This window comes from Mytilus trossulus, chromosome 6, assembly GCF_036588685.1.
Source record: "Mytilus trossulus isolate FHL-02 chromosome 6, PNRI_Mtr1.1.1.hap1, whole genome shotgun sequence".
Lineage (NCBI taxonomy): Eukaryota > Metazoa > Mollusca > Bivalvia > Mytilida > Mytilidae > Mytilus > Mytilus trossulus.
The window spans coordinates 72,427,385-72,449,856 of record NC_086378.1 but is presented as its reverse complement, the minus strand read 5'-3'; the positions used below and the strand labels follow the sequence as shown (position 1 = coordinate 72,449,856).

The 22,472-nt window shown below is 31.7% G+C and overlaps 1 protein-coding gene across 1 annotated transcript; it reads right to left on the bottom strand.

Annotated features, from left to right (window-relative positions):
- Positions 1-10,742: 10,742 nt before the first annotated feature.
- LOC134722988 (sex peptide receptor-like) lies at positions 10,743-11,918 on the bottom strand. Its single transcript, XM_063586619.1, has one exon. It carries the CDS (start codon positions 11,916-11,918, stop codon positions 10,743-10,745), a length of 1,176 nt encoding a protein of 391 aa, XP_063442689.1.
- Between the last annotated feature and the right edge of the window lie 10,554 nt (positions 11,919-22,472).

The following is a 22,472-nucleotide window of genomic DNA, read 5'->3' as shown; positions in this document are numbered from 1 at the left end:
AACATTTCAATTGTATTTCTTTAATGTACATTCGTTATCATATCCATTTTGAGAACATAAGTCTATGAATCATTTTATTTAAAGACATTATATTATCTCACGAAAATTGTTTTCTTTCAACTTTTGGTTTATTACTTCTTAAATGTATAAATATAGCGACAATAAGTTCTGAGTGGATGTGTTTGAAAAAATATGATCATGTTAAGATAGTTGCTCGACTATGAAGGTTTGTTATGTTGTGATTAGTATTTACGACATTTGGCCTAAATAGTTAAAAAGGTGGTACATAACACTATAGGGAGATAACTCTGTAAAAGCAACTGAACACGATCACGTTCTATGGTCAATCAATTATTAAGCTCTCAACATATTTTTTTATCAAAATAACTTAAATTTCTTTTCAAACTGCTATACGTGTATGTCTAATAAACTATTTCCGGAAAAATGCGTGGTTTCAAGTATTTAGAATTTTCACATTTTTGTCAAAGAGTCGAAGCTAATATTTTGTCATATTTTCAGACTGAATATTAAACGAGCCAAATGAATTCTAATTGCGCTGTTTGGTACCACGTTTAAAGGGAGACTGGTGTGCATGATAAACTGTTTAAAACCACCACACAGGTTTTCTTGAACATATGTTCTTCTTTGTTACATTGTGTTTTGTATTAACGTCTGTTTTTGGATAGTCGGTTGTATGTGTGGTCCGTTGTACTGTTACATACTTTGGTTGTTATTTCTGTTATGTTATCTGTTATGTTATTATGCATTATTACATTGTAAGAATGAGGCTTTTTCACCTATTTTTGTCTTATTAACAACCACTAGAAGTTATCAAGCGATGTCCTTATCTTTTATCAAGGTCAAATACGTATCTGTCTGAAGTTTCTGGTTCTCGTTCGAGTACATGTTATTAAGAGATATATACATTTGTATAAAGTACTAATGTCAAATCAATTTGTCAATTATGTAAACAAAGAATAGCTTATAGCCATGATTAGAATATGAAAAGACGGTAAGTAGCTGATACACCTGCAAAACAAAGTAATATTGCTAGTTATGCGTATTATACATGTACACGGCACATTGCCTAGGTTACCTTGCATTATTATAGTAACGTTGATATGTTATTTGATATCTAGAGACTTTTCTATAGAATTGAATGCTCACAAATGTTTGATATTTAAAAAAAATTTTTTTAATTAAGCGCAGCTTATCTATCCAGGAGCACGACGATAATTTTCTGTACCAAATGCGCATTTCGACAAATAATGTCAAATCAGTAATGGCGAGTTCAAGTCATTGACATTTCAAAACTCATTAAAGAAACGAAGACCTTATAAACGAATAAAAGATATACAAAAAAAAAGGTATAGCCTGAGTCGGACAAGGACTAAGAGCTTTACACGAGGGAGATATGTTCGTTAATTTACAAAATTTGTAAACTTTTGTAACACTTAATCTTAATAACACAATATTCGTATTTCCATGCCAGTACTGACGTTCTTGCTACAGGGCTAAAATGCCCACCAAGAGAGGAATCGACCAAGTGGTAGTAATGACAAAAAAGGTATCAATTGTTCTGCACCAGATACGAATTTTGACCATCGATGTTTCTTCAAAGTATATTTTCCTGAGACAGTGGAATTAACTAATTCAAAAAATGTGAAGCTTATCATATTTTATATATCTAAAATCTAACTGTCGAAACTGGAGAAATAACACACGAGATATTGTTGATGAATGTTTTCCTCTAATGATTTTAGATGATATGTTGGCCAACAATATCTTTCTTTTTCAATCATCTGCAAACAGATATGTTGTTGGATATAATTGACGTAAACAGGCATGATTGACCCTTTTGGAGACGTCACAATGGCAACATCCGAGGAAAACAAGAAAATTTGACGTTGTAATTGAATCATAAACATCGGAAAACTAATATCAAGCGAACCACATGTTGATTATAAAAAAAATCTAATACCGTTAGGGACCAGTTACTGAATTATTAATCGACCAAGAATTACATAAATATATTTTACCACTTAATCGACTGTGATACGATATTTTTCCTCATGAGACAGTAAATTTTTCAAATCTGTTCATATAATGATTTTAGACGATATATAAACAAACGCTATATATCATTCTTTCTCGTTGATCCTATAGAAATGAGATCGTTTTCTTTCTTTATGACTTTCAGAAATTATCATAATTTTTCTACGCGTCACAATATAGAAATCAGGGCAAACCCAGAAATGTTAAGATAATAACTGAATTGACCACTGAGGAATTGATCGAGAAAACAAAACGGAAAATAAAAGAAAGCATGCACAAAGAGAAAGTAGTTCAAAGAACGGATCTTAAAGATTAATTTAATAAAACATAACAAACAGCAATTATTCACTAAAGAAACCATGCCATCATAAACAAGAACTATCTTTAAAAAAGATATCCGACGTATTAAAATTTGAGTATATGAATGTTTAAAATTATCATTTCGATAACTTTCAGAAGCACAATGACTTAATGATGCAGGACCTCTTTGATAAAATCTCCATCTGAATGTAACTACAAGAAGTTCTTTACTAAGTCTGGTTATATTAAGGCAATAATATATAAGAATATGGTGATGACACCTAAAAAAACAGTTGTCAAAAAATCCAGTGCAAGTAACAAGAAACAAATATACATTTACTACTGTTTACATTAAACCTAATTCATGGTTAACAAAGCTATATAAACTATTGGTAGTATAAGTAGTATCTTTCTGTTTACATTCACCAAAACCCCGCGGAAATCTCACATGCGTAGGTGCGTTCTAAAGTCATGTACGTTCGTTCAACAAAGTTTACATTAAAAATTATATAATTTTCCCGAATAAACAGCTGTCATGGAAAGAGCTATCGGAGAAACAATTATTTTAATAAAAATATAAATGTGTGTAACATCTAGTTCAAATATTTATAGTTTTTCACTTGCTTTCCATCACGATATAATTTTGAGACGTTTTCAAACACAACCAAATCACCCACCATGCCAGCATTTTGTCCAATCACAGAAAGGATTTTCGATCATGCGTATTCTGTTGCCATAGTTAACTAAGCGTCCTTAAGTTCAAAGTGCACAAACCGAAACTATACCGACTACGTCGGGGAAAAAAAACCATAACACACACCAAAAATCCTAAAACTTTCAAAACAAAATCAAATGAGACAGAGATGTTAACATGATCAATGGGTCACAGCAGAAGAAAATGCATGATCATTTAATTTGGGTCTGGAGTAAGTATTTCATGACACAATTTAGTTTATACCTAAAAGTAAAATCAAGCATATTGTATTTAAAGCTTGAATGCTTCTTCTTGTAAATTTATTGGGTTGTAAAAACGTTGACCGAAGGTACAGTTTGTAAAAATGTGACCATGGTCAGCGCATTGTCAACTCATTTACATCGATATAAAATTACTAAAAGAAGCATTCAATACAATTGCTAGGATCATGAAAACACGATTTCTATTGAGGTTTTCTTCTGTTTACCTGAGCACTTTATTCGGAAGCTCGTTTCATTATGCAAGTTAATTTTAATTTTTAAATGTTTTTTTTTTCAAATGATGACACGAGATTACTGTAAAGTAATCAAAAATAACGCATACACGTAATAATATGTATTACATAAAAGAGGGACGAAAGATACCAAAGGGACAGTCAAACTCGTAAATCTAAAACAAACTGACAACGCCATGGCTAAAAATGAAAAAGACAAACAGAAAAACAATAGTACACATGACACAACATAGAAAACTAAAGAATAAACAACACGAACCCCACCAAAAACTAGGGGTGATCTCAGGTGCTCCGGAAGGGTAAGCAGATCCTGCTCCACATGCGGCACCCGTCGTGTTGCTTATGTGATTACAAATCCGGTAAATAGTCTAATTCGGTAGGTCAAATTCATGAAAGGGAAGGGGATTGTAGTTACGACGTAAGGAACATATCCGATATCATAACAATGACACCGAATCGTATCACTCCTCTCAAGGAGATTATATAAATTTCTTGGTCCTCCGTAGTTGTATCGATATCAGTCAGGGATTCGATAATTTCGCGGGGTTAAACATGCAATATTTGTTTTATTGAATTCTGAATCCATGATAATTCCACCTGCAACTTCCTTTTCGTTTCAGAAACTCATCATCATTTAAAAAAAACATCATTTAAAAGTAATTTCTAAATTTTCTAGTTCATTAAACCCACTGTGTGAGTGTATTTGAATAATCTAATTTAGTAACATTTCGGTTTAGTAAAATGAGCTAATATTTCATAAACTGAAACCTTCCTGGTTCTCTATTTTAATTTAATAAATCCAGTGCAAGTTCGTTTTCTAGCTAATTTAAAATCTTAAGCTATTTTCTCGTCAAATGTGATTCAAGAAGACACAAGAAAACGGCAGTACTTAAAGTTATAGGCTAACTATCTCAACCAAGCAACATTTTCTTTATTAATTTTTCCTTTTTTCATGTGTTTTTTTTTCTCTCTCTTAAATCATATTGTTTGTTATTTTATTGTTCGTTAACTCATTATAATTGATAGGTGCTGAGAAAAAAATATTTTTGATTCCTATTCAGTCTGGTTTCGAGGTAAGAATCTTCCCTTTCCGCACTAATTTGTATATGCAATCAAGGTATAAACAATATCTCACTTATCTGCATGAGTAAGACCAGAATTATGTAAAAATCTCTTTTGGAAGTCAATGATCCTAAACTACCGCTTTTGAGACACAAATAAGCATGATGATAATTATTTTTTTGAGGTAAAATGAACATGTAGACTCAAATATTATTTAAAACTACAATTTAGGCACAATAATCATAAATATGATACATTCTTTGAGACACTAGGATCAGGTGATAGTTCGCTCGAAACACAGCAACTTATTTATTAGAGTCTAATAACACAATTTGATAAGGACTAGTCTCTTTAAATTGTAAATGTTTTTAAAAATGTTGCCCTTTTGTTTTGATAATTTTTAGACATACACAGCTACTTTTGCATAGGTACTATTTCTGTACCAAAAATACGTAGTACTGGAAATCTACTTTTAATATTCAGTACTATTTTGTTACTTAAGAATTATTGTAATATTTAGGTACCTGTATTTTACAATATTTGAATTGTACTTGAAATCTAAGTACAGTAACTACAGATTTTTGGTTGCACGGTAACATTTTCAGCATTTTGAAAGTTTGTATCTTTTAATTCTCTTAAAGTTATGATGTTCAAACATGGAATACTGTAATCATTTGTTTTTGTACCAATATTTTAAGTACAAAAAAAGTACTGGAAAATACAAGAACCTAAATACTACAACTATTATAAAGTAGAGAAATTGTACTGAATATAGTAAATTTCCAGTACTACAGATTTTCAGTACAGAAATAGTACCTATGCAAAAGTAGCTGTGTATGACGAAAAAATTTAATTACAAAATACCTAAGTTTAAAGTATATTCAAAAAGGGGGAAGTCAATAACACACACAAAGTCAAACGCCAAATTACATGTATATATACAAACATGTCCATCAACACAACGACCGGAACACTACTCTCATATTCCCGAATTGGTACAAAATATAATACAATCAGTCAAATGGAAATACTTTTAGAGTATCTAACAATTGTCGAATTAAACTTGCCATGTCAGGGGCGGATTGAGCTATTTAAAAAATAATTGCTATGAATATAATTTGTATTTAAAAAAAAGAACGGTTAAAGTATAAATAGACAATCCACGCAATACTAAAGTTACAAAACCTTTAGTCGGCTGTAGAAATTTTTGATTGGAGTTTGTGCTCTAAAATATGTTTAAAATTTAGCAACACGCGAAATTAATAATAAAACAAGGTTGTATGATGGCAAATGATGTTCATCTGTCAAGCAAAGACCAACTGACGCAAAAGTAAGTACCTTCTATAGGTCAAAGTATGGCTTTCAATAATGACCAAAACCTAAACCGTACAGCAAGTTATGACATTATGTAAATTTATTATTTCAAACGAGAAAACAGGCCGAGTTATGTGGAAAACAATAATTGGAAAATGATAGCAAACGACAAACAATGACTACGTCTTCATGATTGCACAATTTAAAGTCTGACATATTGTTTGGACACTGACTTCACCCCAAGTTTTTGGTGTGGTTCGTATTGCTGTTGTACCCATACTTGGGGTCAATTTCATTGGAATGTAATTAATTAAATAACACATTACTTTGCAAAAATTATCAATTTCATCAATTACAAATTATACTGTTTTTGAAATGTAATTAATTAAATTACAATTACTTTAATTAAGTAATTAATTAAATTACAATTACCTTAATTAAGTAATTAATTAAATTACACATTACATTTCGTCATGTTATTTTTTAACAATATTAATACGTGTATAAATTATGCATGTGTAAAATATTCATGCAGTAAGCATAGTTTAAGCGTTGCATTTATGGCATATGATAATCATTTAATTTAGCTATTTAAATGCTTTTTCATTTAGTCTGAATCTCTCTGGTCTGAACACTTAAACATCAATTCTAAATAACTTTTCGACAGAAGCTAATGTGACTGTTTCTTTTGTTTACACATCGTTGTCACTATAAAGGAATTTGATTCGACTGTCATACAAGTGAGAGGTTTAGCTAGTTTTAAACCAGGTTTAATCTACCATTTTCTACATAAGAAAATATCTGTAACAAGTGATGAATATGAGAGTTAACCTTTTTATCCATTCGTTTGATGTCTTTGAACTTTTGATTTTGCCATTTCATAAGGAACTTTCTGTTTGAATTTTCCTCGAAATTCATAATTATTATGATTTTATACTATTTGTTGATTGTTGAAGACTTTATGTTGCTCTTTCTATTTGTCAATTGGCTTTGGGTTGCTTTCCCATTATGTACATGTATATTGGTTTATCTCATTTAGTCGTATTACATACAAACATTAAATATAAGTATGGATGCACTTAAAGATAAAATAAACTATTTTGCACTTAAACATTACACATCAATTTAATAGAAACTCAATTTGATTATTTTAATACTGCATTTGATAGAAAAAATGCAATTTATATTTTGAATGTTCTGCCCATTGACAATACATTGTACGTTTGCTTAGAAATACATTAATCGCATGGAAATATAAACTGCATTTAATTGCTACATTGAATGAATGGCAAGACAAATTAAACAAACATTTAGTCTTATCTAATGTTAGATATGAAAAGCAAATATATCTGAAAAAGATAAATATTTGATTAAATGATACTAATTTGGCTTAATCGATAGGTATGCAGTCTAAAATAAACCTCATATATAATATTGTAGTTTAAGCAATCCCAATGATAGTTAGCTTATTAAGGCTTTCATTCTTGTTAATACTCGACAGTTTTTATCACTACAGATATAACTGGAGAAAAAAGGGAGGTTAATAAACGACAAGAGGAGACTAGAGAAAAAAAATGTTTACTGAGAGGACATGACAGGGTGGTGAGAGAAAACATTTTTTTTTTTTTTTTTTTTTTTTTTTTTTAAGATTTTATCATTTTATCTTGTTTATATTGTTGTCGATTGGCATTAAAATGATGAGTATCCATGACACTTAATGTCTAACACCAATCCTGGCTTGACTTACAATGAAGCTGTTCTTATTTATTTAGATTTAATGACACAACGCAAGGACTTCGTGAATTGTGTTTTTACTGGTCCCGTCACATTGCAAGCAGAAATAATTATGAAATTTTATGCATTGAATTTGCATGGAAATGATTAACAATGCATTATAAACAATAAAGCATCCTACACGTAGGCCTATATCAACATTTCATATGTGAATGTGACCAACAGATTAAGACTTAGTATCCAGTTTGTGCGTATGTAAGCTAAAGAAAGTTAACAACACACCTCAACACGTGGGATCAGCATATGCTTACCCTTCTGAAGTGCATTTGATCATAGCGATGTTTGGTTTATGTTGTGTTTTTGTACTGGGGTTTGTCATTCGATCGACTCTTTGTAAAGTTGTTGTCAAATCTTATTGATTTATTAGTTTGAATATCCCTTGCATGTCTTTGTGCTCTCTCCAGATAAGGAAAGAGGATATTTCCATTACATAACAAAAGTCAAATATATATTCATCATTGCAATGTTATGTTCATACAGTGTGCTATTGGATGTTGCATATAAGGAAATTTATTATGCAACTGTGTTTATTGTTTTATTGTATTTGTTGCAATTGTAAAATACAAATGAAGAATTTGAAATATTCTATAATGTAGAATTCGTTTTATAGAAAACAAATGAGTATTGAAAACTATGGAGTACTTTATAATCTTTATTGGTCTCTACAGAATAAACTTGAATATAGTTACATAACTTTGTATTATGTCACAAAAATAAGATCGGTATTAAAAGGTATAATAGAACAGGAAAACGAACAGAAAGTAGAACATGCTCTATTTGATAAAAGAAAACCATTTTACAGTCACGAAAATACGATACAATGTACATAACATCTAACCTAACTTAGGCCGTGTTCAGACCAAACGCCGTGTAAAGTAAACATGTTTACAATTAGTTTAGTGTAGTGTACACTTGTTTCACATTACATTTGTTCACATCTATACACCTTGTTTAGCTACCTGTACATAAGATTTGTTCCCATTTGTAAACTATATGTCATTTAAATGTTCATTACGTAGAACTGAATTCAAAATTTTTAGGACAATTCTTCTAGCGGTAAGGAAACAACCATTTGACTTCAAAAGGGGTGTGGGGTGTGAGAATGGAAATATTCCGATCCCCAATTTGATAAAAAAAAAAATGGTCATACAGATGATAAAAAAAATATTCTGAATCAAGAGTTTCCCCATACATTATAGTGTTAAATATTGAAAACAAAGTATTTGATCACCAGCATCGAAAAAAAACCGGAATAAAAACGTACGCGCAAAAAATAATCTAACTCAGATAAAAAAAAAAAACTCCCCCTTTTTTAAGTTAAGTGGCTGTTACTTTATGACAGCCATTTTTATAATTTTCAGTAGTTTGAAAATACTAGAGATGGCTCGATTACGCATTAGAAAATGTTAGCTGCAGCAGCGTGCTTACAGCCGACAAAAAGGATTGGGATAGTAGGGATCACTACATTTTTATGTTTCAAATGGTATTTCTTCTCCAAGGAGTGTTGGGTAAAGGAATAGGGTAACGTTTTTTTTAATTTATTTTAAATGTTATTTAACGGATCTGAGATACTAGACAAACATATCATTTACCTCACACTTTTTTAGTCATGCATTTATGCGTGAATCGTAACGGTTTGAGTAAAGACCAGTGACGAATATTTCTCTGTACGTCAAGTCGATTCGGGGAGACCTTTTCAAATGAATTAGGAAGCAACTATTTACTTCATTTTTGGGGGAGGGAGAGGGGGAGCCGGGGGGGGGGGGGGGGGGGGGGGGTAGTTGTTGGGGGCGTGGGCTATTGATTTTTTTCAGGACAAATTTTGGTGACAAGTCGAAATCAATTTTAACATTATATATAGTGGCAGCTGAGGGTGAAACAAACAATTTTTTTTCAGGCCCAAAAACTGGAAACATTTTTTGTTTCCAAAACAAAATCCATAGCTCACAACCCCCACCCCCTTGCCTTTATGTTTTGTACTCAACTATAATAGCCCCTCCCCCCCCCCCCCCCCGAAAATCAATTGGTTGCTGTCTTATCAGGTTCGGCAATGATGCTTGTTTGAGTCTTGCTCAGGGGTTAATAAAGTACGATACATTTTTTTAACAAAAAAAATCTGTAAAATTTAGACAGCAATTTCTGTAAAGAACTATACTAATAATTATCAAAAATATCAATTTTACTCAAAAATAGTTTCCTTCTTAAATATATACACGGTAAAACTAATGTCCTAAATATCTAGTTTTGTGTACACTTGACCTACATAAGGCCTACATTGACTATCGACTGTGTGTAGATAAAACATGATTCAAACTACATGAAAACCTCACCAAAATATATCTCTATTTGAATTATACCGTTTTAAAAGGCTTCTGTTTATGCACTTAAATTGAAGTAATGCTAAAATAAACAAACTTAAGGTTTGTTGCGCTTTACTCTTGCCTTTTTACAAACCTTTTGCAATATTTGGATGTACGCTAAGCTGTTTTGAATTGCTTATTTTGTCAAAAAATCTAAAAGTTAGACAAAGTCGACATTAAATTACAAATGATGAATAAAAGCTGTATTACTTGTTCTTATTAAAGAGAAAAAAAATCACAATTGTGTATAAGCGTTAAGTATACGTCAATGAGACAGCAACTAAACCACACAACACTATCAAGAATTTGAAAAACTTCAGTTTTCACCCTTAAAGAACAAGCGTTTGCCATACAGAGTACGAATTAACACTGAAAGATCTAAAAAGTGCATAACTTGTTTTTCTGTGTGAGCCAAGGCTCCGTGTTGAAGGCCGTACATTGACCTATAATGGTTTACTTTTATAAATTGTTATTTGAATGGCGAGTTGTCTCATTCGCATTCACACCACATCTTTCTATATCTATGAAGACAGAACTTCAAATAAACAATATTTTGATCTGATGTACATGTATATGAAATGGACCACATGTTCTAAACATAAAATACATCTAATATGGGTCTAAAAATAAAAAGTGTTTTCAAAAATAGTTATACCCCAGTATCTTTGACATTGTGAATAATATTACTTTCATGCGTATGAAATGTTGGCGATTTCCTCACTTTAGAGGGAAGCAATCTTATCCAGCCAAGTAACAAAATGAATTTGAGTTTTTTTCGAAAATTTTGACTCATTGTTATGAAGACAAAAAAATTAACCATACTTCCTAAGTACACCAGAAAATTAAAACTTAAAGCAGTGTAAAACCTGGAGTCTTCATTAAGAGACGAGTATTTAGGATCCGGTTCTATTAGGATCCAAATGTAGAGAGTAACAAATGGAAGTTCTATGAAAAGAAAACAAACTGCTATGACGATTATCGTTCTTGATGTCCGTTCTATTTGCTTGAGATCTCGTCTCTCTCTGGTGTTTCCCTCTGAATGTAGTAATATTATCTGAATAGTGTCTCTTTTTAGTTCGGAAATAAGAAGAACTGTTGTAACTGTCAACATAAAACAAGGAACAATCGTACCCGGAAATAACTTTAGACATGTATAAATTGTTCCGATTGCCCGAGCCGATTCTACATATTCACAAACACACAATTTCTCATATTTTTCACCGGTTGCTTTTTCATAAAATTCTCCTCCGAAATAAGTCTTTTGGTGATATGGCACAAAATTAATGACAAAAGAAAGTATAAATAGAATGAGAATTCCCAAGAATGAGTTTCTTCTAGTCCATAAACGTGGACCCCTCAAAGGAAAGGCGACAACAATATATCTTTGAAATCCAAGCAGTGTAGTCAGCCATATTGAAAGAATATGAAACATATTGGCAACATAATAGGAATAATCATGATAAATGCAAAATGGATATCTCAATATCTTCTCTTTGTTTCCTAGACCATACACTATAAATAACATAGGACCAATAGCACACAGCGCCAGAGTGTCTGATAAAGCTAGAGCGATGAGGATCATATTAGTTGGAGACTTACAATTGGTTGTCATGAAGACCAAAATTGCAAGAGAATTGAGAAAAAGTGACACGACAGCCAGTATTGGTAAGCTATATCCATATATTACCTTATCTCCATATGGGTAGTTCAATGCATGACAGAAATTACGGTAAATAGTATTCCTATTGTAGGTCACATTATCGAAAATATTATCCGTAAGGTTAAATTCCGATGGACCGAATAAATCACGAAACATGGAAGCCATTATTACGTCACAAGTTTCACAGCAGACGACAAGTCTGTAACCTTCTTGATCTCCAAAGATATTTCGGTGTTGAAAAAGTTCAAAAATTGTATCTATACTTTTGTCCAGTAACATTTTTTTCAAAACACATTTAGATTATAACAGATACGAAAACATCACATCGAAATCAAAAGTCACTACAAATAACTTAGAACAAACATACAACTGTAAAAATTTGAAGTTGCGTGTCAAAACAAATTATTGTGCAGCAGTGGTTCAATTGATTTTTTGAGTTTACTTCCTTGTGACAGTCTAAGTAATAGTTTCTTGTAAAATATGAAAATGAGAAAGTATTTCATGGGATTTGGCGAAAGTAATATTGTTTATAGCAGACAAGATATACATAAATTTTACACAATGTGAAAATAACATGCAAAAAAACCATTCAGAATCACATTGTTCAAAAGACAAATGACTTCTATAGAAATCAGTAATAATAATACATGTATTACTATATGTGCAAACTTAAAACGAAATTGGTTAACAGAATAGCAACAAAAAAAAACCCACAAATATAAACAATTTTGATTCAAAGATAAAATAACCAAGTCATAAAACAGGTCCATCATAAAAAAAACCCAGTTACAACAAACGGAAGTTGGACAAAATTAACACAATAAACAAAGGAAGGTGTCACCAAGGCAGTACATTAAAACCTATATAAACTTATATTTGACAGAACTATACCTTTCCCTGTATGTGTTCGTTCTGTCTGCCGTGGTATTTAGTAGTTTGTATTGTCTTATTTTAAAATATCTTAATCCTTTAACAAGATTAAAATATTTGTGGTTTTGTATGTTAGAAATTTCTCAGCGTGGTGTATAGTGTACGTAATTCTGATGGTTATATTTATAAGACATTTGTTTTCCTGAATTCATCTTATTCGCAATTCTCAATATAGCAAAAATTACAACGTACGTTGAAAGTGACCATTTTAATTCGGACATCGGAAAGTCGGACAATGAAAGAAGTCAGCAAATAAATGAATAGAGAACTTCTTAGTAGGGTGTTCATGTGTCTGCAAAAAAACCCAGACACAATCAACCCGCGATGTTGTACCGCAACTGTTCTTAATCACTTTATTATCAATTTTTGAGATAGATAGTATTGCCCTGTCTGTCAAAAGGTTTCCTAACATATATCATTTTTGTAATTAATGAATTGTTCTACCGATATACATGATTAAAGATTGCCATGATAATGTCAGATAGACATTGTGTGGTTTTCTCTATACGTCATAATACAATTTATAGCGAGATGATGGTAATTTAATTAATATCAATATATTTAAGATAAAAAGATGTGGTATGATTTTCAATGAGACAACCTTACAGCACAGACTAAAAGCGTGAGGAGTAAACACTTATAGGGATGTTACAAGGTTCAAAATAAAAAAAGAACAATTTACATAGGCGACAATGGTAGCTTTTTTCTATAAAATTAGTCGATAAAACTATTAAACTCGGAAGGTGTGAATAACATTACAAAACACATATCGTGTCGCATCTGTTTTGATAGAAAATTGCATTTTAAGGGTACCCAATGAAATTTAGAAATTGTCGAAAAAGTATGAACCAAGAACACCACTTGCTTAACAATAATTTTGGACAAAAACGTTGCTCGTCACAGACAATTTCCTGAAAATTTCTCTCTATTTCTACACCAACGACCAACACTCATTTCTCACTATTTCAATTTTGTTTTCTAATTACCAGGGCAGCAGAAAATAAAGTAACTTCTACCTATTAACTTGGGAGTAAAATTTAGGTGGCACCAGTATTCTTCGATTACTTCCTTTTACCATAACACAAAATGCAATAAACAACAGACAATAAACCGTCAACGACGATAGTTTTACTTGGGACAGACATTTACAGTTTTTCGCGTATTTTAACATATGTGTGACCCTGTAAACATTCAAATTGGAAATCGTAGTAGTTATAATGGACAATAATGTTTTTCTAATTTTTCCATGAAGCAAGCATGACAACTTCAGAGCAAAAACAATTACAATCACATTATTCGAATTAAGTTACTGCACCAGATTCGCGTTGCAACAATTAGAGACGCAGTTTTTTCAGTGATGCCAGAGGTCAAAGTAATGGGAAATCGATAACTAATGGAGACATCGAAAAGCTTATATAATTGAACGGGATCAAATATAATGCTAAATACAAACAAGAAATCAGAGCTATGCATGCAAGAGATTCTTTCCTTTATTTCAAATGATTTCTCTAATGTTGAAGCACAACTACATAAGGTGTAATTATATTATTACTGGTTATACTCTCGGGGACTTAAAAACCAATAGAGTTTCTCCATAGTTGTAGTAATCATATTAAATGGTACCCGTTTTACTGCACTTGGAGCGCATTTAAACATTTTTTTGTCAATTCTGTGATGTTCTAGGCTAAAACTTAATAAAAAGGAGGAAGAGCTGATATAATCGAAGATGACCTATTATATTGCCAAACCCCGACAGAGCTATGCATGTGCTGTACAATATTTTCGTATAAGATATAAGCGCAATACGTAAATAAAGTTGCACAGTGTTCGCCTTAAACGAATGTTTACTTTTAAGGCAACTGTTGACATTATCATGTCAGTCGAAATTACTATACTGTTAAAGTAAACAAAAGGATCAATGTAAGATTTCCCTAAAGAAAACTTATGGTTGTTTTCAGAAGATACCCTCGGTGTGACATAGAATGTAATCGACACTTACTGATCAGGAAACCAGAGAGAAATGTCTAAAGTCGTTAAATGAATTAATGGCAGTCAAAGAAAGGGAATATAACTATGAAACTATGTAAAATGAAAAATGATCAGATTTATAAATCATTTCTGACAAGGGGACAATTTCATTTGTCTTCAAATTACTAATAACTTGACATAGGGGAAGATATGTCGTAGCTTATTCATAAACATTGTATCATATATCACCAACAATTATCTAAAACAATAAAAAGTGAAAAGGGATGATTGTTTTGGTATCTTAAGGTATGACTTATGATTAATTGAATTATGTATTCTTAAAAGCCTAGTTTACAACACCTTTTGACCAACCGGTTTTTGACCATGCCTGCGTTTATAAAAACATCTTACCATAAGCTATGAACTACTCTTAAACATGAATGTGCTATGGAATGACTATTTAACCATAAAGAAAATATTGTAAAAGCTCAAATGTTTATTTATAAAAGCCCGAATGTCCTTTTGAGAGGCGAAACTTTATTATACTGATTTGTTCATGGCTGACATGCACTTTTTTCGTAAGAATGAGGATGATATTCAAATGAGGTTGATATCAATCTATTAAATACGTGATTTATATATGATAACTATAAGGGAACAAATGTCTTCCACAATGCAGAAGATATAAATAGAAAATTGACAAAAGTTAACAATAAAAGACATCGAACAGTATAATATGCTGAACATTTTTTTCACTTTTCTGTTTATTTTCAACTGTTCATTATTTTTTAAAGAACATAACTTAAAAAAAATACTGGTTTGACATGTACATTCCTTTTTACATAATTTGATTTGATTGATGGGTTATGGCAACTAATAGGCAATTTTCCAAACAAATATATTTAATTAACGAAGATTGTGTCCCAGAATATTTGAAAAATTGAATTATAAGTTATTTTCTTCTCAATCAAACTTTAAACAAAAAGATTTTGCAGGATTAAGGTATTTCTTTTTTGAATGCCAAGGATTTTAAATGCCAAGAGCAACAGCATTAACACATTTAACGAAAAGAGTTCATGACAATGCTGAATGAATGAATGCACGAATACTTCTTCTCGTCAACTAATAAAATATTAAGAATTTTATGAAACTAAATGCAAAGAAGAAGATAAACGATTTAATATTTCATACATAATAAAATTATACCATGAACTTGATCGTAAAAAGTAAAATCACAAAAGTACAGAACTCCGAGGAAAATTCAAAATGGAAAGTCCCTAATCAAATGCCAAAATCAAAAGTTGAAACACATCAAATGAACCGTTATAACTGTCATATTCCTAACTTGGTACGGGCATGTTCTTATGTAGTACCCAATAGACGTGTTTAAAGGGTATCTCTCTTTGATATGTTCTTGAAACTTTTTATTGAAATATGCAACGTTGATTATTGACTTTTTAAAGTTTTTATAATGGTTCTTGCATATTTATTTTGTAACGTATATATAGGCTTATATAAACCAATCATACAATTAGTGTTAAAACCAATTGACAGATAAAATGCTACTCCCTTTTTAATTTTCTTAGTACATTTAATATTAATATATATTTTATATGTCTATGGTAAAAAACAGAATAACGGGTAGCTTGTAATATTATAACCTTTTTTTCATACTAATACTTTAATAAACAGCCTCCAAATTATTCTATCTGTAACCATGATTTTGTCCATCTGGTCATTTTATTGGACACACGGGAAAACTGACGATGGCTGTTTTGAAAGTAAATTGACAGGTATAGAGAATTGACGTCGAATAGCATCTTTAGGACAAAAACATATGTTCTTTTATCGATTTAATTAAAAGCCAGATATTTACCACATCAACAAACTACAACTTCTGAACAATATACTTGAAACACTTTTTCTCTTCAGTGTATAATTGGATTTTGAAATGATCGACATTTTGCAATTGTAATCAGGAAGTCAAATTACGGCCAGTCAACAATCACCCCCGCAGTCCTGTAAAACAGCTTAAAAAATTAAATCTTCTGGAAACTTTTAAATTATTTAAGTTAATGCATTGAATTATAATTTAACCCTCTACTTTCAAGACAAATTAAGTATTGAAAATTATGTTTTTTTCGTTTGACTATAAAGCTTAAGGTCGTCAATATATTATAATGATAGAGTGACAATTTAAGAATATAATGCACTAACACGCGCAACCTGTTAAGTTTAATCAGGCGATCAATTTTCTATTCCACAATTCTGTTTTAATTATAATTTCTTTCGTTTAAGTAATTTAATGGAGTACATTATTGGTATTATATCTTTATTAAGATTTCTTTCACAATTTAAGAAAGAATGAACGTGACAGACTAAGCTTTGGAAGATACAATTGTTGGTAATGTCAGTTGCATAATTAGGTTGCATACAAATATGCATAATCAGCTAAAAATGGAATTTGTTTCCTATAAAGTAAATAAGCTTTACATTGGTAAACTAAAGGTTTCTATTTCTATGATTCAATAGAAACAATATAATTGATTCGATTCTTGCTAGTCATTATTCTTTTTCTATTTTTGTATTTCTCTTAAATCAGTTAAGGAAAAGGAAAAGTAAGTGCAGATAAACAGAAACAATGCTATTACTTTAATAAACAAAACAACAAGAATTATAGTGTTTAGAAAAAGAAACATAAAGCTTCTCAAGGATAGATTGAGTACAATATTTTTACCATGAATTCAGGACATCCAATGTGGTGCTTTATTTTCACCAACTATTTTTACAATGAGCTCTATCGAGTGTGATGCTACCCCCCTCCCCCCTGTTTTCACCATTCAAATGTCACCTTGTACTGCTCTCTTGACCACAACCTATTAAAAGTGACCAATGTACATTTCCAGACCTTTGGTTTAAGAGTGTATTGTGGTTATATTGACTTCCCAATATGAGCCTTAAATTTCCTGTAAGTTTTCCCTTCTCCTGTTGGTTACATTCTGTAATTGTTAACTTCTCATGGTCGGCTCAGTTATCAGATGATTCAGAGTGTTTATATGTCCCTTTTAGAATACAGTTAACAATACATCGTCATTTCTGCGGACGTATGGTTCCAACTGTTTTGATTTAAAAATTGTTTGTCACAACCTTGATTTAGCAGTAACATATTGTCTATAAAGCTGACACATTGATGAATTATCGTTTCAATCTGTCGTTTTAGGCCAATAGTCAATTGATAATTGTTATATCTGGTCGTCCGTTTTTATATTGTATTGGATGAACATCAGTTGCTTAGTTATAGGCTGATGACTTTTTACCTCAAATGGTCCAAAGCTTTTCCCAACACTTGCTGGTCATCGCCTATCTTTGTTATCGTCGTTCTCTAACTTTTACAATACCTTCTCATCTAAAACTACTGGGCTTATCGAGCTTTCCCACAATCGTCATTGTACATTGTTTATCATCTAAATAACGCGTTATAGTATTCTTTTATTTGCCTTTATGATTATTACTTTTACTGTTCAGTATGTTTTTAGTGATATCCATTTGACGTGGCTCTGTACTTGTGTTTCTTTGTTACATATGGCGTGACTATGTTCTTACACATCCCGTTATTATGCAATTGTGCCATGGTGCACTTTTGTATTCTTGTCTTTTATTTTTGATACTTAATGTGCTTGTCTGTATGCCTTTTTGTGCTTCTTTGAATAACACATTGTTGACTGCTGTACCTCTATTTTTAACATTTTGACATATTATGTCTATTTGTTTTGTTTACACATTGTTGTCAAAATTGGGAAATTTAATGCGACTGTCATACAAGTGAGAGGTTTACCTGCTATAAAAAGCCGTTAAATTTACCCTTTTCTTCTTTGTTTGATATGCTTGTGCTGTTAATTTTGCCATTTAAAATTTGACTTTCCGTTTTGAATTTAACTAGGAGTTCAGTATCTTTGTTATTTTACTTTTTAGATTATTTAAGGTAAAAATGTTTCCACTGATTTTGCATGTCAACCAGCATGCAAAACATGGCTAAAAATAAAACATATATAGGTGTGCAGTCCTAAGGTAAAATGTAAGTTTTGTCTTGTATTTTGAAACCCACTGTAGATGGTTAAAAAAAAAACATCTGAAGGACAAAACTGTTCAGTATGATGAGACCTACCTAATGTGTATTTTCATCAAAACTGTCAGAAGACTTTTTATTTTAATTTTAACTATTTCACTTTTAAAAATGACGAATTCTATCTATTGTTTTCATGTTTCCCTTTTATGAGTATATTGTTCTCAAAAACTTCAATAATTGGTAAACAAAAACTTTATATAACATAGACATTCGGTAAGTAAAGATAAGATGTACTTGTAAGTCTATTGACTGAAATCGTCAATAGACTACTTAATTGAGTTATTGCCCTTTATTTGCCGATTTAACCCCGCCACACTTGAATATGATGTGTCTATCCAAAGTCAAGAACCTCGTTAATAGTTTTCTTTAGTCAATATCTGCATGATTTTATGATTTTGATAGATTTGTTTTCATTTTATTTTTTGCACTTTTAAACATATTCCTCCGTCAGCAAGTTAACTATTTGAATGTTTGTCATGTTTAACCGAAATATTCTTTTAAGATAGGAATTCTACGAAATCAATTGAAAGAAATAAAAGATAGATTTGAAATTTTGATTATATCTTTTAGTAATTTGTCATAAATTGATATCTATTTGAACTATCGCTACCTAATGTATAGACGTTGTAAAAGTTTTATTAATCTAGTTACCATAGCTGCCGTGGCTGTAATAAAACGTTATATTTTGAAAATGTACTTTTATTGGCAACACATAAAACATCAGCACGACCGAAATGAATAATTAATAGAAATCCATCTTTCAAAATTACGAGAAAATCTAGACATGTTCAAAATGAATACAATTAAAGATTCTAGTCTAGTTGACTTGAGTGATTTCATAAATACTGCCGCTAGTTTATACTGAAATGAATATTGTCCTGTGATGAGACAATATCATTCCTGGAATAAAAATGGATTTGCGAGTGTGAAATAAGTACCTCTTCGTGCAGAAGATCATTAATTTAACAAGCAAATAGAACGTCGTAATTTTTATAAGAATGTTAAATCGTTTGTACGGTGCGGTAGCTTCTCGCTCATTGAAGACCCATTGGTGGCCTTCGGCTGTTGTCTGCTTTATGGTCGGCTTGTTGTTACTTTGACACATTCCCCCATTTCCTTTCCCTACTTCAATATTGATACAGCACATACAAAGTACGAAAAACGTTTTAAGATCATATGAAATAAGATCTGAAATGGTTAAAAGGGGCTGAATACATCATTGCAAACATAACTAGAGGCTCTAAAGAGCCTGTGTCGCTCACCTTGGTCTATGTGCATATTAAACAAAGGACACAAATGGATTCATGACAAAATTGTATTTTGGTGATGGTGATGTGTTTGAAGTTCTTACTTTACTGAACGATTTTGCTTCTTACAATTATATCTATCATGAACTTTGCCCATTAGTAACAGAGAACTATATTTGGTAAAAATTTACATAAATTTACCAAATTAATGAAAATTGTTAAAGATTGACTATAAAGGGCAATAACTCCTAAAGGGGTCAACTGACCATTTTGGTCATGTTGAATTATTTGTAGATCTTACTTTGCTGAACATTATTGCTGTTTACAATTTATCTCTATCTATAATAATATTCAAGATAATAACCAAAAACAGCAAAATTTCCTCAAAATTACCAATTCAGGGGAAGCAACCCAACAACTGATTGACCGATTCATCTGAAAATTTCAGGGCAGATAGTTCTTGACCTGATAAACATTTTTATCCCATGTCAGATTTCCTCAAAATGCTTTGGTTTTTGAGTTATAAGCCAAAAACTGCATTTTACCCCTATGTTCTATTTTTAGCGGTGGCGGCCATCTTGGTTGGTTGACCAGATCACGCCACACATTTTTTAAACTAGATACCCCAAAGATGATTGTGGCCAAGTTTGGATTAATTTGGCCAAGTAGTTTCAGAGGAGAAGATTTTTGTAAAAGATTACTTTAATTTACGAAAAATGGTTAAAAATTGACTATAAAGGGCAATAACTCCTAAACGGGTCAACTGTTTGGTCATGTTGACTTATTTGTAGATCTTACTTTGCTGAACATTATTGCTGTTTACAGTTTATCTCTATCTATAATAATATTCAAGATAATAACCAAAAACAGCAAAATTTCCTCAAAATTACCAATTCAGGGGCAGCAACCCAACAACTGATTGACCGATTCATCTGAAAATTTTAGGGCAGATAGATCTTGACCTGATAAACATTTTTATCCCATGTCAGATTTCCTCAAAATGCTTTGGTTTTTGAGTTATAAGCCAAAAACTGCATTTTACCCCTTTGTTCTATTTTTAGCCCTGGCGGCCATCTTGGTTGGTTGACCAGGTCACGCCACACATTTTTTAAACTAGATACCCCAAAGATGATTGTGGCCAAGTTTGGATTAATTTGGCCAAGTAGTTTCAGAGGAGAAGATTTTTGTAAAAGATTACTTTAACGAAAAATGGTTAAAAATTGACTATAATGGGCAATAACTCCTAAACGGGTCAACTGACCATTTTGGTCATGTTGACTTATTTGTAGATCTTACTTTGCTGAAAATTATTGCTGTTTACAGTTCATCTCTAACTGTAATAATATTCAAGATAATAACCAAAAACAGCAAAATTTCCTCAAAATTACCAATTCAGGGGCAGCAACCCAACAACCGATTGACCGATTCATCTGAAAATTTCAGGGCAGATAGATCTTGACCTGATAAACATTTTTACCCCATGTCAGATTTGCTCTAAATGCTTTGGTTTTTGAGTTATAAGCCAAAAACTGCATTTTACCCCTATGTTCTATTTTTAGCCGTGGCGGCCATCTTGGTTGGTTGACTGGGTCACGCCACAAATTTTTTAAACTAGATACCCCAATGATGATTGTGGCCAAGTTTGGTTTGATTTGGCCCAGTAGTTTCACAGGAGAAGATTTTTGTAAAAGTTTACGACGACGGACGACGACGGACGACGGACGCCAAGTGATGAGAAAAGCTCACTTGGCCCTTCGGGCCAGGTGAGCTAAAAACGGCAAAACGTTTAAAAAAAACCGCTTTCACCTAAGGCGGACTTCACTGAAAATCCCGGGTGAGACAAAATTCACGAACTTATGATTGGATTGGGTTCAGGAACAGTTATGAATAACAAACACCAAACACGTAGAAGGTGTGACGAAAAGATAAAATCTAACCAACACGGACCTCACTTAACTCTCAGATACTTCATAGGGTCAGAAATCATAACTCCACTAGAGGCACCTGTCTTGTTGCTTATGATAAGTACGAATTTGTTGATAAGAAAGCACTGTAGGTATTATCATAATCATGGATAAAAAATAAAAAATTGAATTAATGTTTTAGATGGTTAATGTCAAGTACTAAATTACCGAAGAACGGATTTTTAATTATTATAAGACTTCTTGTATACTTTGATTTAATTAAAATGGGAAAGATTCAATCACAATTCCCAATCATCTTTGAATTATTTAGTGAAAAGGCATCGTCATATAACGTGAAATCAAAGAATTAAAATAGCTCAATGACCATGAAATGTAAGGATTAAAACAGCTCAATGACCATGAAATGTAAGGATTAAAACAGCTCAGTGACCATGAAATATAAGGATTAAAACAGCTCAGTGACCATGAAATGTAAGGATTAAAACAGCTCAGTGACCATGAAATCTAGGGATTGAAATAGCTT